Below are 17,917 nucleotides of genomic sequence, written 5' to 3' on the forward strand. Positions count from 1 at the left end.
ATGGGGGTGCAGGCTGTATGGGGAGCAGGGTGTGTGACATATGGGGGTGTAGTATAATACAGGTGTACTATATAGAGGTGTAGTATATTACAGGTGTGCTATATGGAGGGGTAGTATATTACAGGTGTACTATATGGAGGTGTAGTATATTACAGGTGTGCTATATGGAGGGGTAGTATATTACAGGTGTGCTATATGGAGGGGTAGTATATTACAGGTGTACTATATGGAGGTGTAGTATATTACAGGTGTGCTATATGGAGGGGTAGTATATTACAGGTGTACTATATGGAGGTGCAGTATATTACAGGTGTGCTATATGGAGGTGTATATTACAGGTGTATATAGGGGTGTAGTGATGTAGTATATTACAGGTGTATATAGGGGTGTAGTGATGTAGTATATTACAGGTGTACTATATGGAGTTGTAGTATATTACAGGTGTGCTATATGGGGGTGTACTATATTACAGGTGTAGTATATGGGGTGTAGTGATGTAGTATATTACAGGTGTGCTATATGGAGGTGTAGTATATTACAGGTGTAGTATAGGGGTGTAGTGATGTAGTATATTACAGGTGTGCTATATGGAGGTGTAGTATATTACAGGTGTAGTATAGGGGTGTAGTGATGTAGTATATTACAGGTGTAGTATAGGGGTGTAGTGATGTAGTATATTACAGGTGTGCTATATGGAGGTGTAGTATATTACAGGTGTGCTATATGGAGGTGTAGTATATTACAGGTGTGCTATATGGAGGTGTAGTATATTACAGGTGTGCTATATGGAGGTGTAGTATATTACAGGTGTAGTATATGGGGTGTAGTGATGTAGTATATTACAGGTGTATATAGGGGTGTAGTGATGTAGTATATTACAGGTGTACTATATGGAGTTGTAGTATATTACAGGTGTGCTATATGGGGGTGTACTATATTACAGGTGTAGTATATGGGGTGTAGTGATGTAGTATATTACAGGTGTAGTATATAGGGGTGTAATGATGTATATCGGAGGTGTATTATATAGTGGTGTAGTATAATACAGGTGTATATGGGGGTGTAGTATATTACAGGTATATGGAGGGAGTGTAGTATAATACAGGTGTATATGGGGGGTGTAGTATATAGGGGTGTAGTGGTGTAGTTTATTACAGGTGTAGTATAAGGAGGGGGTGTAGTGATGTAATATATTGGGTAGAACCGAGTTAATTATATTAGTCCGGCCCTCTAAACCAATCCCAATTTCTCATGCGGCCCCATGGGAAAATTAATTGCCCACCCCTGCTGTATACCAATGAGATTGTTCCAATTTTCCATTGTTCATTTTACTAATTTGGGCAGTGGACTTGCCAAACCTAATTATAGACCCACTGTCATTTCAATTATTGTTTATCCCATAGGTATTGGCGTTTGTGTTATACTGAATAACAGCTTTATTGAGTGATATTTTTGTCTGTCTTTCAGGTTGTGTGTGTTTTTAATATGGCTTTTTTAACCGATTAATTAAAAGCTAAGTTTTATTAGTTGTACACTACCCAGGCTGAGTAAATTGTTGTTTCTTTTGGTGGTGATAGTAGTTAGAGTGCAGTCCGTATTGAATACTCTCTGATTAATGCCCTCCTTGCCCGAGCTGAGAGCTTTAGTGGGCGGCCATCTCTCAACAGCTGAGTTCTGGTACCATGCTCTTTCCATTGGACAATAATATATTTAAGAAAATATGTGGTTTCTCTGCGCTGCCGTGAAAAACAGGGCAAATGAGTCCAAGGGAGGGTAAAATGGTTTATATGTATGTGTTTCAAGGCAATCCTGCCTCCTCCTCAGGATTAACCATTGTTTACTCATTTACCCGGTTTTCCACTACAGTGCAGAGGAACCGCATATTCTCTTATATATCTTCAACTTGGTGTTGGACACCCGTGGATCTACAGCAACCTGTTCATGCACATCAGTGGTTGTGACACACACTACCACCCCAGGTGAGGAGGCACCCCCATTTCCCTCACCCCTTGCTTTCAGTTAAAACATTATTGCGCTTTTTTTCCACCTTAGTTCTCTCCCATTTGATGATAATGGATTTTATAGTGCTCCGGGAGATCATCAACTTTGTCTCTGATCTGTTTGGAGATCTCCTTGGTCTTCATGGTGTTTGGTTAGCGGTGCCACTTGCTTAATGGTGTGGCAGCCTTTATGGCCTTTCAGGTGTGTATATAATACTGACACCTTTCACTAAGGCGGGCTTCACATCAGCGTTATTCTGCCGCAATGCCAATACAGTTCAATGGAATCGCGGCAAGATAAGCTCACGTGACCTTATCTTGCCGCGATTCCACTGTATTGAACTGTACCGCATCTCTGACGGATCCGGCATAGCGGCAGAATAACGCTGATGTGCGCGCAGCCTAAGGTGAACTTCCTTTCACTAAGCATGCGACTCATAAAGGTAATTGCTTGCACCAGAATTTTTTAGGGGCCTCATAACAAAAGGGGTGCTAATATGCACATGGTAATTTTTATTTATTTTATCCAAATAACTTAATTTTTGCCTATATTTTTCTCACTTCACTTCCCTAAGTTAGACTATTTAGTGCTGATGCATCACACACAAGTTGGATTACAAAAATACTTACAACACAGGTTATAATGTAACAAAATAGGTAAAAAGCCAAGTTTGGGAAGGGTCGGCGGTTATACTTTCGCAAGGCAGTACTGTATTTACATTCTCTGCTATTTTGGATTCTAAAGCCTGCTTTACATGTTACGATTCTGCATACGATATCGTATGCGATTTGCAACGCCCCCATCATATGTGCGGCACGTTCAATTTGTTGAACGTGCCACACAAACGATTAACCCTTGTGACACGTACTTACCCGTCCATACGATCTCGATGTGGGCGGCGAACATCCACTTCCTGGAGTGGGAGAGACGTTCGGCGTCACATCGACGTCACGCGGCAGGCGGCCAATAGAAGCGGAGGGGCGGAGATGAGCGGGACGTAAACATCCCGCCCACCTCCTTCCTTCCACATTGCTGGCCGGGAGCCGCAGGACGCAGGTAAGATCTGTTCATCGTTCCCGTGGTGTCACACACTGCGATGTGCGCTACCCCGGGTACGATGAACAACCTGACGTTCAATTCATGAGGAATGAACGGCGTGCGTGCGATGAACGTTTTACCGTTCATTCACAATCGCATGTAGCTGTTACACACTACAATGTACCTTACGATGCCGCATGTGCGTCACTTACGACGTGACCCCGCCGACACATCGTAAGATATATTGTAGTGTGTAAAGTGGGCTTAACTTTTCAAGCCTGGATAAATTGGCAATTCTGAAATATCATGAACAATCTTATATGTACGGGAGAGGGGGTGGGGAAGGTGCTGGCATTTTTTTCTATCTGTGCTAGCGAATGTGTTATGGATGCACGTTCTCTGTTTGGGCCATATTAATACCGTATTTTTCGGACTATAAGACGCACTTTTTTCCCTCCAAATGTTGGGGGAAAGTGGGGGGTGCGTCTTATAGTCTGAATGTAGGGCATGGCTGCGGGGAATGAGGGTGCTGCGGTGGAGCGGGCAATCGGTGGCATGAGCAGGCTGTAGCAGCGCCTGCTGTGACCACGTGAGCCTGCTCATTTAATATGCACACCCATCATCTCTCAGTGCTAAAGCCGGGTGCTGACAGGTGGGCGGGATGTTATGCGGGGGATGTGCGCATAATAAACAGGCGGCCCGCGCGATCGCCCCTGGCAACTACAGCCTGGAGTGATCATGTGCGGCTATATTCACTGCCCCCCCGTGCATCATCATCAGTGCTGGGGGCAGTGAATAAGTATACTCACCCGTCACCGTTGAATGCAGCATCGCGATGTCCTCCTGTCTGCCAGCCGCAGACAGACTTGTGACTCCTCTTCGCACTGTGCACTTTATTGTTGGAGCCAGGAACGAAAAGAATCCGACTAGACTGTTTCCGCTGCACTCAATGCAAGTGTATTGAGTGAGGCCGCACCCATCTAGTCGGATTCTGGCTGGGAGTCTGTATATCGTATACTTGTGGCCACGTGACCGCCGTTCCCAGCTGTGACACCAGAGAATCCTCATAGCACACAGTGCGAGCGATGTAAGGATTCACAATCTGCAAACACACAGAGGGACTGCAGACTTGTCATTGTAGACAGGACGACCACTTTAAATGTGCATTGTGTCAGTATATGCTGTGGATTTTCATTGTAGATTTCACCATTTGCAACATCTAAAATCAGAATCCCCAGCAGGTCGGCCACAAAAAACGGATTTTTATTTTGTAGCTGAAAACACGTCACTTGTGGACGACTGCCGGATTCCTGGCGTCTTGTCGGGCATCACACGGCCACATTCATTCCTATTAGGCTAGGTTCACATTTCCGTTGTTTCAAATGTTTAAATGCATCAGCGACGGATCCGTCGTTTTTATGATGGCAACTGACGCAACAGATGTGTTTTTCACAGGATTCAGTTCACAGGAATCCTGTGAAAAAACTGACCCGCCGCGTCCGTTACATCCGCTGTGCGTACTTTTTTTACGGATCCGTCGTGATCCTTTTGTGTTTGGGATAGCCCAGTGGGTGTGCCAAACATGCTGGGCATGCTCAGTAGAGCATGACGGAAGCCAGCGCTTGATTCCGTCGTAAGACGGATTACGACGGAATCCAGCACCATAGACATCCATTACAAGCTTGACGGATGGCGACGGATTCCTGCGCAGTGCGTTAATTTTGACGGCCCAAAAAAACCTGTTACATTCTGCGTTGTTTCCGCCCGGCGGTCAGTCCAAAGACGACTGATGCGCCGCGCAGCGGATGCAACGCAAGGTAATCAGTCGCAATCCGCCACGAATACAAGTCTATGGGACACAACAGAATCCGCCAAACACATTCCGTTGTTTACCAGAGCCGCGGATTGTGACTGATACAAATTGACGGAAGTGTGAACCTAGCCTTATACAGTAGCGCACTGGAGCCCCAGTCAGTCCGTGTTGTCTAGTCTCAGCGGTGCACAGCCCCCTACCCAAAAGAACTGCTACTGAAAAGATAGGGAGATTTATAATAGAGGAAATGAAATGCAGACTGGCCAGCCATAGAAAATAACAAGGCAAATATTGAAGGAGCCTGTAAAACGGGGCTGGAAAAGGTTTCCGTTCACTGATGACAAGCAGAGATCTTAGAAGTAGAGCAATTAGGAATTCTTGCAGCAAGCTTCATTATTCCTTTATTTACCAGGAGAACTATAAACCCCAGCAGTAATAACATTCCTCCATCTCTACCAATGCTGAGCAGTATAGCGGCCGTGCTAAACAGTGACTGCTAGGAGCCTGCACCAGCCTACACTTCCCAGCATGCCCTCACGGCCGGGGAGAGGCTGTTTTGCAATAGCTGCAGAGCCGCAGGCTGGAGAGTGCAGCTCTATGGAGAATATAACAGACCCAGTGATTGTGCTGCACAACCGTGCGCTGTCTGTACTACAAGTGCCGGCAGGAGACACAGCCATAGGCCTGATAGCCGTGCAGCCGGAGCGCTCCCCGCCGTCCCCTCACTGTACCTCCTGCCCGGAGAGCTCTGTCCCTCGTCATACTCGGCTGCTCCATAACATCCTGCGGCCCCGCCCCCGGGATCCGCCCTCGCCCCGCCCCCCTCAGCAGCTGCTGCCATAGGCTGACCCCTGGTGAGGAGACTGCGCAGTACGCGGCCTGCAATGAGAGGTACGGGGGGAGCGAGGAGGGCACGCAGGGGCTCCAGAGAGCAACAGCCCCCTCTCTGTGCGCACAGCCGTGCCTGCTGGTGGTTGTAGTCAGCACAGCGGGCGGCTCCACAGCGGGCGGCTCCACAGCGGGCGGCTCCACAGCGGGCGGCTCCACAGCGGGCGGCTCCACAGCGGGCGCTCCTCTAACGGCACAATTTGCATTGTTTTTCTTTTTCCCTGTAGCTGCTGTCCCCATCATCCCCTCCCCCTCTGCGGGCCCCGGGCACAGTCCAGGCTGCACATACTGTAGCACGTGCCTAGAACTATGGCGGCGAGCACATGGCGCTTTTTTTCGGGTATCACCAACGAAAAATGACGATACAAGTTTGTGACTGTGACGAAGAGGACAAAGGGTTAAAGGGTCAGGTCCAATATGCACCCAGGACCACGAGCAGTTCTGGGTGCATATTGCTAATTCCTGCCTAACCGTCCCTGTATACACTAGCATAGCTAAAGAGATCTTTATAAAGTATTTCTAAAGATCTTTTATCGTATGCTAATGAGCGCAGGGACTAGTCCCCTGGGCGATCCCCGGCCAGTCGCCTCCATTAGCATGTTAGTACGTCATCTCACCTCTGCCGCTATCGCGTCCCATGCTGGATTTCGGCTCAGTGCGCAAAACCCCAGAGTTTGGGTCATGTGCACTACTTCTGTTTGAAGCCAGGACTCGTACACCCAGCATCATAGTACGCATGACCGGAACTCCGGGGTCATGTACACTGAGCCGAAATCCAGCAGCATCGGACGCAATGGCGGTGGAGCAGTGAGTGTGACGTAGTGATGTCAGTCGTGAACGATCCGACACAAAGATCCGTCTCCCTGCTGTGACCGACAGGAGCCAGATCACCAGTGAGAGCCACTAAAAACGCCACAAGGCTCCTTTCACTGCTGAAACCCCGCCCACCTGCAACTAAACTCTGCCTACTCAACAATCTAATTGGTCGCTTGTAAGTGGGTTGGCGGGGTTTTGGCGGCATTGCTATAATCTTAGATATGTGTTCACCAGGGGTGAACACATATCTAATAAGGAGCCGAGAACGATCTGAATGATCCGGCTCTTTTTGGTGAGCGCAGCCATGGGAAATGGATCACCAAAAAGAGCCGGACTGCCCATCACTAGTGTGACACTGCACATTCATTAGCATGTTAGCACACCCACAGTAGTGTACTTGCATGCTAATGAGGGGCGACTAGCCAGGGAACTAACGCCCAGGGGACTAGTCCCTGGCCTCATTAGCATACAATATAAGATCTTCAGAAATACTTTTCTGAAGATCTCTTTATCTATGCTAGTGTATACAGGGACAGTTAGGCAGGGATTAGCAATATGTACACAGAACTGGCCGTGGCTCTGGCTGCATATTGGACCTGTCAGGTCCTGTATGTACTCAAAACCACAAGCATTTCTGGGTGTATATTGCTAATCCCTGCCTAACCGTCCCTGTATACACAAGCATAGATTAAGAGATCTTCAGAAAAGTATTTCTAAAGATCCTTTATGATGTGGTAATGAGCGGGAAGACTAGTCACAAGGGTGTTAGTCCGTTGTCACCGCCTCGGACGCATTTCCAGTCATGCGCACTAGACCTCTATGAAGCCAGGACGTGTACACCTGGTTTTATACTACGCATGACCAGAAGTGTTGGGACTTTTGATCATGCTCATGACCCTAAGGTTGGCTTTTGCGGTGACAACAGACACAAGTACGCACATCACTGCTGGGCAATGGTTATTGAATAGCATGTTAGCACGCCCCTGTGGGCATACTGCCATGCTAAGAGGACAGAATGAGCGCACAAACTAACGACCTTGTGACTAGTGCCTGCGCTCATTAGCATATCATAAAGCATCTTTGGAAATACATTTTCAAAAGATCTCTTTATCTATGCTAGTGTATACAGGGACGGTTAGGCAGGGATTAGCAATATACACCCAGAACTGCTCGTGGCTCTTGGTGCATATTGCACCTGACAGGTTCCCTTTAACATTACACAGTATCGACGTGCTGTACATCGTTTTCAGTTCTAAGCTCCGTACACGGCACGTTTCATGGATGCGTTCAAGGTTTGTCAGTAAGGATGTGTTCACATGGGTCTACTAAAAAAGAAAAGGCGCTAAGAAAATGATCAAAAGAGTGTTCCTATTAATTTGTATGTGACAATGACTTGCAGCTCATATGGTCAGGCTTTCAAAGACACCAAGGGCCCAATTCTTTAATGGAGACTGGGCATTTCTGAAAGCAGCGATACCAAATATGTGTATTTCTATTTATTTTTTGTTTTACTTTTTTTACATAGGTTGAAAAAAGACCTAGGTCCATGTAATTCAACCTTCCTCCACCAATTCTACATTTTGTCCCTAAATCATTTATAACGAACAATGTTGTGTACTGAGGAAATCATCCAGCCCTTTTATAAAAGCTGTTATAGTATCTGCCATTACTACCTCTTGTGGTAGGGCATTCCACAGTCTGACTGTCCCCCAACTCTTGTGGTTCACCTCACTGTGTGTCAGCAGACGTTTAAATACAAATGCATCTCAGTAAATTAGAATATTGTCAAAAAGTTAATTTATTTCAGTAATTCAATACAAAAAGGGAAACGCATATATTATATAGTTATTAAACACAGTGATTTATTTCAAGTTTTTCTTTCTGTTAATGTTGATGATTGTGGCTTACAGCCAATGAAAACCCAAAAGTCATTATCTCAGAAAATTAGAATAGTTACCACAAAACACTTGCAAAGGCTTCCTAAGTGTTTAAAATGGTTCCTTAGTCTGGTTCAGTAGGCTACACAATCATGGGGAAGACTGCTGACTTGACAGATGTCCAGAAAACAGTCATTGACACACTCCACAAGGAGGGTAAGCCACAAATGGTCATTGCTATAGAAGCTGGCTGTTCATAGAGTGCTGTATACAAGCATATTACAACCCCTGGCAAAAATTATGGAATCACCTGGCTCTGAGGATGTTCATTCAGTTGTTTACTTTTGTTTAAAAAAAAAAAAAAAAAAAAAAGCAGATCACAGACATGGCACCAAACTAAAGTCATTTCAAATGGCAACTTTCTGGCTTTAAGAAACACTTAAAAAAAAAATCATGAAAACATAATGTGCTAGCCAATAACTGTTAGTTTTCAAGACCAAACCGGGGGAAAAATTATGGAATCACTCAATTATGAGGAAAAAATTATGGAATCACCCTGTAAATTTTCATTCCCCAAACTAACACCTGCATCAAGTAAGATCTGCTTGTTAGTCTGCATCTAAAAAGGAGTGATCACACCTTTGCGAGCTGTTGCACCAAGTGGACTGAAATGAATCATGGCTCCAACACAAGAGATGTCAATTGAAACAAAGGAGAGGATTATCAAACTCTTAAAAGAGGATAAATCATACAATGTTGCAAAAGATGTTGGTTGTTCACAGTCAGGTGTGTCTAAAATCTGGACCAAATACAAATAAATTGGGAAGGTTGTTAAAGGCAAACATACTGGTAGACCAAGGAAGACATCAAAGCGTCAAGACAGGAAACTTAAAGCAATATGTCTCCAAAACAGGAAATGCACAACAAAACAAATGAGGAACGAATGGGAGGAAACTGGAGTCAATGTCTGTGACCGAACTGTAAGAAACCGCCTAAAGGAAATGGGATTTACATACAGAAAAGCTAAACAATAAAAGATGACTGCCTGAAGAGACCATGTAAATTTCCACAGTCATTGATGATATGAGGCTGCATGTCAGGTAAAGGCACTGGGGAGATTGCTGTCATTAGCTCTTAAATAAATGCTCAAGTTTACATTGAAATTTTGGACACTTTTCTTATTTCATCAATTGAAAGGATGTTTGGGGATGATGAAATCATTTATCAAGATGATAATGCATCCTGCCATAGAGCAAAAACTGTGAAAACATTCCTTGAAAGGAGACACATAAGGTCAATGGCATGGCCTGTAAATAGTCCGGATCTCAATCCAATTGAAAATCGTTGGTGGAAGTTGAAGAAAATGGTCCATGACAAGGCTCCAACCTGCAAAGCTGATCTGGCAACAGCAATCAGAGAAAGTTGGAGCCAGATTGATGATGAGTACGGTTTGTCACTCATTAAGTCCATGCCTCAGAGACTGCAAGCTGTTATTGAAGCCAGAGGTGGTGCAACAAAATACTAGGGATGTATTGGAGTGTTTTCATGATTCCATATTTTTTTTCCTCATAATTGAGTGACTCCATAATTTTTCCCCATGTTTGGTCTTGAAAAGTAACCGTTACTGGCTAGCACATTTTCATGATTTTTTTTTTTTTTTTTTTTTTTTTTTTTTAGTATTTCTTAAAGCCAGAAAGTTGACATTTAAAATTACCTTAGTTTTGTGCCATGTCTGTGATCTGCTTTTTTTAAACAAAAGTAAACAACTGAATGAACATCTTCAGAGCCAGTTGATTCCATCATTTTTGCCAGGGGTTGTACTAGAAAGTTGAGTGGAAGGAAAAAGTGTGGTAGAAAAAGGTGCACAAGCAACCGGGATAACCACAGCCTTGATAGGATTGTTAAGAAAAGGCCATTCAAAAACTTTGAGGAGATTCAGAAGGAATGGACTGCTGCTGGAGTCAGTGCTTCAAGAGCCACCACACACAGACATGTCCAGGACATGGGCTACAAGTGTCATATTCCTTGTGTCAAACCAATCATGAGCAATAGACAATGCCAGAAGCGGCTTACCTGGGTCAAGGAGAAAAAGAACTGGACTGTTGCTCAGTGATCTAAGGTGTTGTTTTCAGATGAAAGTAAATTTTGCATTTCATTTGGAAATCAAAGTCCCAAAGTCTGGAGGAAGAGTTGAGAGGCCACAATCCAAGCTGCTTGAGGTCTAGTGTGAAGTTTCCGCAATCAGTGATGGTTTGAGGAGCCATGTCGTCTGCTGGTATATGCTGTGTTTTATCAAGACCAAAGTCAGCGCAGCCTTCTACCAGGAAATTTTAGAGCACTTCATGCTTCGCTCTGCCAACAAACTTTTTGGAGATGGAAATTTCATTTTCCAGCAGGACTTGGCACCTGTCCACACTGCCAAAAGTGCCAAAACCTGGTTTAATAATCACAGTATCACTGTGCTTGATTGGCCAGCAAACTCACCTGACCTAAATACCATAGAGAATCTATGGGGTATTGTCAAGAGGAAGATGAGAGCCACCAGACCCAACAATGCAGACGAGCTGAAGGCTGCTATCCAAGCAACCTGGGCTTCCAGAACACCTCAGCAGTGCCACAGGCTGATCGCCTCCATGCCACAACGCATTGATGCAGTAATTCATGCAAAAGGAGCCCCAACCAAGTATTGAGGCAGTTACTGTACAGACTTTTCAGTTGGCGCCAACATTTTTGAGTTTAAAAACATTTTTTCCAGGACCACATGACAGCACCACAGGAGTTGCTTCCTCCGCCCTCTACAGGGACAGGAACACAAGAGGTTAAAAACCCCTCTCCCTCCCAACCTCTCCAATGTTTTTCCTGTGCCTGTACAGGACGGACGTAGGAACTTACCGGGATGTACGGGGTCCAGGTGGATCGGGGGGGTGCTCTGCTCTCTCTCCTTCCAGCCTGTCAAGACGCCCCAGGCCGACACCTCGCAGCGCGGGGTCCCTCGGCCGCGCCGGTCGAGCAGGAGCTCCCGGCGCCTGCCGCTTCCCTCCGGGGTGAGGGCTCTTGGCCTCCTGCCTCCAGCCACACGATGCTTCCGGGCACGGAGTGGAGAACGCCGACGCATACGCAGACGCTGCACTTCCGGTTTCCGGGCGGCCGAAAATTTGGCGCGAAATTCAACTCGGGAGTTGGAGGGCAGGATGATGACCGGGCACATTCACTCAGGTAAATTAAAACCTGGAAGGGTATTGGGGGAGTACATTGTTTTTCGTTAGGCTCTGCACTCCAGCACTGCCTGTGATGGATGAGAAAGAAAGTTCAGACACTAAAGCCCCTAAGGATGCCCAGGTCTCTGTAAGTGTCAGCCCTTCAGGGTTTCATTGCCCTGTAAGCCAGGAGACTTGTCTGAGCCTTGTTCTTTTTTGCAGGGTGGAGGTTCTTCTGTGGGTTCTGGCACCATCCCCAAAAAGAAATGTACCACTAAAGTTAAACGTTGTGCGGTGTGTGATGTTAAACTCCCTGACACCTGTGTTAAGAAGCTCTGCGAGACCTGTATTGCGAAACTGATCTCTGAGGAGCAGACTACCCTCCTGTCGGACATGAGGTCCATGATACGGGAGGAGGTTCAGGCTGTGGTTACAAGCCACGTCCCCCCACCAGAGCCCCCGGCACCTCCTAAACAAAAGCGTCCCCGCCATCTGTTAGAGTCCTCAGAGGAAGATGAGATGTCCAGGAACTCCGACTCCCCAGGGGAAGATGAGGTCCTGGGTCCCTTGCCAGAGGAGGAGCGACGTTACTTGTTTTCCGCAAGCGACACGGATGAGTTACTCCGTGCCGTACGGAGAACTATGATGGTGGAGGATACAGAAAAGCCGCGGACCATACAGGATGAAATGTTTGGGGGACTCCGGTCTCGGCGCCATAGGGTCTTTCCAGTAAATCACCATGTGCGTGCTGTGATCCTGGACGAGTGGGAGGAGGCGGAGAAAAGATTGCTTGTTCCCAGGGACTTCAAAGCCAGACTGCCGTTTGAACCCGACGACATCAAGGAATGGGAGGATGTTCCCAAAATTGATGTTCCCGTAGCGAAAGTCGCACGAAAGACGTCAATCCCGTTTGAGGACTCCTCGGGTCTCCGGGACCCCATGGATAGGAAGGCTGATGGCCTTCTTAAAAAAGCTTGGGAGGCTTCTGCAGCCACCATTAAGGCCAACATTGCCGCTACTTCCGTAGCTCGGTCTATGTCCCGTTGGTTGTCGGACCTGGAAACTCAGGTTCGGGATAACGTCCCTAGAGACGCCATCTTGGAATCTCTTCCTCTGCTGAAGCTGGCAACCGGATTCATGGCAGATGCTTCCGCTGAGTCTGTGCGGTTTTCTGCCAGGAATTGAGGCCCTTACTAATTCTGCCCGCAGGGCCATATGGTTGAAAACCTGGTCTGGTGACGGAGCGTCCAAAAATAAGCTGTGCTCCATTCCCTTTTCGGGTGCCCGGGTGTTCGGTACTGCTCTAGATGATATTCTAGAAAAAGCTTCCGATTTAAAAAGGGCGGTTTCCCGGAGGTTAGACCTCCACGTTCCCTTCCCTCCCGGAGGTTTCGTCCCGCTAGGCAGGACTATAAGGGTAGGGGTAAGACGGGCAGGTGGGGTTTCCATAAGGGCGGCCCAGATAGGCAACCCCACTTCGAACTCCGAAGAAAGCAGGATAGGTCCTGACGCCATTATCGGGGGGAGGCTCAGCAAGTTTTTGGGCGACTGGCAAAAGATAATGTCCAATTCATGGGTCCTGCGAGTGGTGGGGGAGGGTCTACGGATAGAATTTTCGGGGACCCCCCCCTACCAGATTCCTCCTGACGCAACCACAGTCGCAGTCCCTTGCCGACTGCCTATGGTCGGATGTGGATGCCTTACTACACACCGGAGCAGTCCTCCCGGTTCCGATCTCAGAACAGTTCCAGGGCCACTATTCTTCCCTATTCTCTGTTCCCAAGCCCTCCGGAGAATTCTGGACGATCATAAATTTAAAGCCCCTCAATCGGTGGGTCCGGTACAAAAGATTCCGGATGGAATCAATCAAATCCACCATCCCTCTTCTCAACGCGCATTCCGTCATGGCCACGGTAGATCTGAAAAACGCATACTACCACATAGCCATTCACCCACACTACCAGAAATACCTGAGATTTGCGTTAGAGAGGAACGGAGTAATGTATCATTTCCAGTTCCGGTGCCTTCCATTCGGGCTCTTCTGCTCCCAGGGTGTTCACGAAGATAATGACGGAAGTTGTAGCGCACCTGCGAAGATCCGACGTGTCCATCGTCCCTTACCTGGACGACCTTCTGCTGTTGGCGGATTCCCCGGAGGAGCTCTCCCGGTCAATCACCACCACCTTGGCTCTCCTAACGTCCCTTGGCTGGATCATAAACGTTCAGAAGTCCAATCTCAGGGCGGAGACGAGAAAGGTGTTTTTGGGCATTCTTCTGGACTCCGATGCGCCAACATCCTTTTTGCCGTCTTAAAAAATAGTAGACATCAGGTCGAAAATTCGGAGCTTCGGCCGAAAGAACCAGTGCTCCGTCAGAGAGGCCATGAGCATCCTGGGCATGATGACTTCCTGCATCCAATGTGTTCGCTGGAGTCAGTTTCACTCCAGGCCACTCCAAAAGCTGATCCTGTCTTACACTGTAGGGTCCCACTGGTCCCTACATTGCAAGATTTCCCTGACCCCTCAGGTCATTCAAGGTCTCAGATGGTGGATGTGCAAGAAAAATCTTCAATTGGGTGTTCTGTGGGACTGTTCGCCATCTGTCACGCTCACAACCGATGCAAGTCAGACGGGCTGGGGCGCCCATGTGAACTCCCTTTACTTTCAAGGCAAGTGGCCCCTGGAGGTGTCGACCCAGTCATCCAATTTCAGGGAGCTACAAGCGGTCTGGCAGGCTCTGCAGGTGGCTCCTCCCTTATTCCACGGTCGTCATGTTCGGGTCCTCTTGGACAATGTTACGACGGTAGCCTTCCTTCATCATCAAGGGGGCTCTCGCCACCCACCCCTGCAGGCTCTGGCATCGCGGATCTTTCAGTGGCCAGAACGCATGGTTCTCTCCATCTCGGCTGTCCATCTCAGGGGCTCGAACAACCATCTCGCAGACTTCCTGAGCAGGCGCACGATCGACCCCTCGGAATGCGAGCTGAAGGACAGTGTCTTTCAGGATCTAGTCAAACGATGGGGAAAACCTCAGGTGGATTTGTTCGCGTCCAGAACCAATGCCAAGCTGAAAATCTTCTTTTCTCTGAATCCCCGGGATGCTCCTGTTGCGATCGACGCCATGGCCCAGCCATGGTCCGTGGGACTGGTGTACGCTTTTCCACCCCTGCCGTTGCTCCCCAGAGTACTCCGGAAGATTCAACAGGACGGCACTCATGTGATTCTCATAGCCCCGTTTTGGCCCAAACGGAGCTGGTTCTGTTTACTCAGAAACCTGTCAGTTGCAGATCCGGTCCTCCTTCCCCGGACGGGCGATCTCCTCAGCCAGGGTCCAGTGCTTCACCCGGACCTGGATCACCTTCAGCTGTCGGCCTGGATCTTGAAGGGAGGTTCCTGAGACGAAAAGGCTTGTCGCTTGATGTCATCTCTACACTCCAGGGAAGTCGTAAGCAGATTACCCGGACCACCTACGGGAAGATCTGGAAGAAGTTCTGCTCTTTTTTGGGTGAAGAACCTGCTGACAGTTCTCGGCCTAATATTCTGAAACTCTTGGATTTCCTACAACTGGGATTCCGCAAGGGTCTTACGCCTAGCACTTTGAAGGTCCAAATATCAGCACTCAGCGTCTTTGACATGCCACTGGCGTCCAATCCCTGGATTGCCAGATTCGTGAAGGGGATTCAGCGCCTTCGCCCTACAATTCGGCCCACAGTGCCTCCCTGGGATCTGACCTTGGTGCTCAATGGCCTTTGTGATTCTCCTTTTGAGCCCTTGTCTACCATTTCGATGGAACATTTGTCCTTCAAGACGGTGTTTTTAGTGGCCATCACCACGGCTAAGCGGATTGGTGAATTACAGGCTTTGTCTATCAGGGAGCCGTATCTTCAGGTTCTGGATGACAGAATTGTGCTGAAACTTGATCCGACGTTTCGCCCCAAGGTGGTCTCCTCTGCTAACCTAGAACAGGAAGTAGTTTTGCCATCCTTCTGACACAACTACACGAACCAAAAGGAACAACGGCTGCATTCCTTGGATGTGAAGCGAACAGTGCTGAGCTATTTGGAGGTCACCCGGAACTGGAGATTGGACTCCACCTTATTCCTTCAGTTTAGGGGGAAAAATCGAGGCAAATCGGCATCTAAGGCTGTCCTGTCTCGATAGGTTGAGGATATTGTGGACCTAACCCATCAATTGGCGGGAAAGACCCCGCCTAATCATCTTAGAGCCCACTCCACTAGATCACTATCTACCACTTGGGCAGAAAGGGCGGGGGCTTCGCTAGACCAGATTTGCAAAACTGCCACTTGGTCAGGTCCCAATACTTTTTGTAGACACTACAAGTTGGATATTCTGTCCTCCCACCAGACCTCGTTTGGTAGGAAGGTGCTCCAGGCAGTAGTCCCCCCCCCCCCCCCCTTAAGGATAAATTAATTTGGTATTCTCCTGTGGTGCTGTCATGTGGTCCTGGAAAATAGGAATTACTACCTACCGGTAATGATGTTTCCAGGATCCATCATGACAGCATGACACACTGTGTGTGCATTTACATTGTATGTAGCTCAAGCATGAATAAACGTGGTGTTGTACCCATCCTGGTGTGGTACTTGAAAAGCCACTGGAGAGGTTGGGAGGGGGAGGGTTTTTTAACCTCTTGTGTTCCTGTCCCTGTAGAGGGCGGATCCATCATGTGGTGCTGTCATGATGGATCCTGGAAACATCATTACCGGTAGGTAGTAATTCCTATTTTCACTTGGTCTTATAATATTCAAATTTTCTGAGATGACATTTGGGTTGTCATTGACTGTAAGCCATAATCATCAACATTAACAGAAATAAACACTTGAAATAGATCACTCTGTGTAATGTCTCTATATAATACACCGTATTTTTCGTTTTATAAGACGCAGCGGATCATAAGACGCACCTCAAATTCAGAACGAAAAAGGTGAAAAAATTAAAAATGGGGTCCATCTGTAATCTGGTGGTGTCTTACCGGAGGGGGCAGTAGCGTTGGTGGAGGAGTCACAGGAGGCAGGGGCGCTGGGTGTCTCAAACTGTAGGCTGTGCTGGGGCTGTGGCAGAAGCTGAGGCTGCTGTGCTGGGGCAGCTTCTGCGGCTGTGCGCGGTGAGGGCTTCAAAGAAATGGCGCCCAGAGTCAGCGCAGATTGAGCTCTAGGCTCAATGGCAAGCTGAGATGTCATCTGCGCAAGCGCCACCTCTGGGCGCCATTTTCCTGAAGTTCCCTGGAGGGAGATCAGTGGGCCAGAGGTGGCGCCTGCGCAGATGAGCGCTTGAGCCGAGAGCTCCATCTGCACACGCACCGACTCCGGGCGGTATTATTTGAAGTCACCGCTAGACCTGCAGCGCCAGTCCAAATACAAGTAAGGCTCAGCGTCACCGAGAGGCAGGTGCTCGGAAGCAAAAGTGTATACTGATGAGAGAATTCCAGAACAATGACAACGCCAAACAAAGGAAAGAGACTGTAATTATGCTAAGTTGTTTTTATTGTTGAAAAATGTTTTTCAAAAGTGCTGTACATAGAATCGTCCACAACAAAATCGACGTTTCGGCCTACTGGCCTTCGTCAGACTGAACTTATCTAATATTGGCAGTTTAGAGCAAAACTTCAAATGAAGGGAACTGTAATACAAGGTAGGCCTTATGGAATAGTTCAGTATATGACATGGAAGAACATAACATATATGAAGGATAATATTAAAGTCCCACCAATTGGCTCTGGGATTCTAAAGGACAGTGGACTCTGCCAGTATGTATCCTATTGTTGATGGTGGATGGATAAGATAAGGGAGCACCTAATGTGCAAGGGGTGAAATCCGTTCCCACTAAATGGCTTCAATAATGGAATGAGAGTATGTAACATGCGCCTATTTTCACAAAAATATCGTCAGTTATTAAGGTGTATTACGTTAGAATTCTGGCGTAAACACGTTTGTGAATTCCTCCTCCTTTTTTTCCCCTTAGAGCAGTGTTCCCCCAACTCCAGTCCTCAAGAGCCACCAATGATGCATGTTTTCAGGATTTCCTTATTACACAGGTGTTGGAATCATCATCTTTGCAATAGTAAGGAAATCCTGAAATGTGCGCCGTTGGTGGCTCTTGAAGACTGAATTTGGGGAACCCTGCCTTAGTGTATGGGTTCAGATCGGCTCTCTTTATGGTAACCCACTCTTTCTTCCGGGACTCTGTGACCTGTGTTCAGAGTATGGACTTTAGCAGGTGTGACTAAGGTCTACCACCTTTTTTTTTTTGTCCACTGAGGGTGTCCTT

General features: G+C 47.4%; 2 protein-coding genes across 3 annotated transcripts in view; one reads left to right on the top strand and one right to left on the bottom strand.

Annotated features, from left to right (window-relative positions):
* LOC142304019 (protein FAM169B-like) overlaps nucleotides 1–5,656 on the bottom strand; it is a 50,474-nt gene extending 44,818 nt beyond the window's left edge. The window contains exon 1 of the mRNA XM_075345983.1: nucleotides 5,584–5,656. Within this exon, the coding sequence (XP_075202098.1) occupies nucleotides 5,584–5,629 (46 nt within the window). The 5' untranslated portion in view covers nucleotides 5,630–5,656. The remainder of the gene's footprint in view (nucleotides 1–5,583) is intronic.
* The window catches only part of PGPEP1L (pyroglutamyl-peptidase I like), a 38,591-nt gene continuing 22,560 nt past the window's right edge, over nucleotides 1,887–17,917 (top strand). The window contains exon 1 of one of the 2 annotated variants that reach the window (XM_075345985.1): nucleotides 1,887–1,979. The gene's annotated coding sequence lies outside the window, so the exon portion shown is untranslated. Of the gene's footprint in view, nucleotides 1,980–5,648; nucleotides 5,744–17,917 lie in introns of those variants that run through there. The other variant, XM_075345984.1, reaches the window with a different exon arrangement.

Source organism: Anomaloglossus baeobatrachus, chromosome 4, assembly GCF_048569485.1.
Source record: "Anomaloglossus baeobatrachus isolate aAnoBae1 chromosome 4, aAnoBae1.hap1, whole genome shotgun sequence".
NCBI lineage: Eukaryota > Metazoa > Chordata > Amphibia > Anura > Aromobatidae > Anomaloglossus > Anomaloglossus baeobatrachus.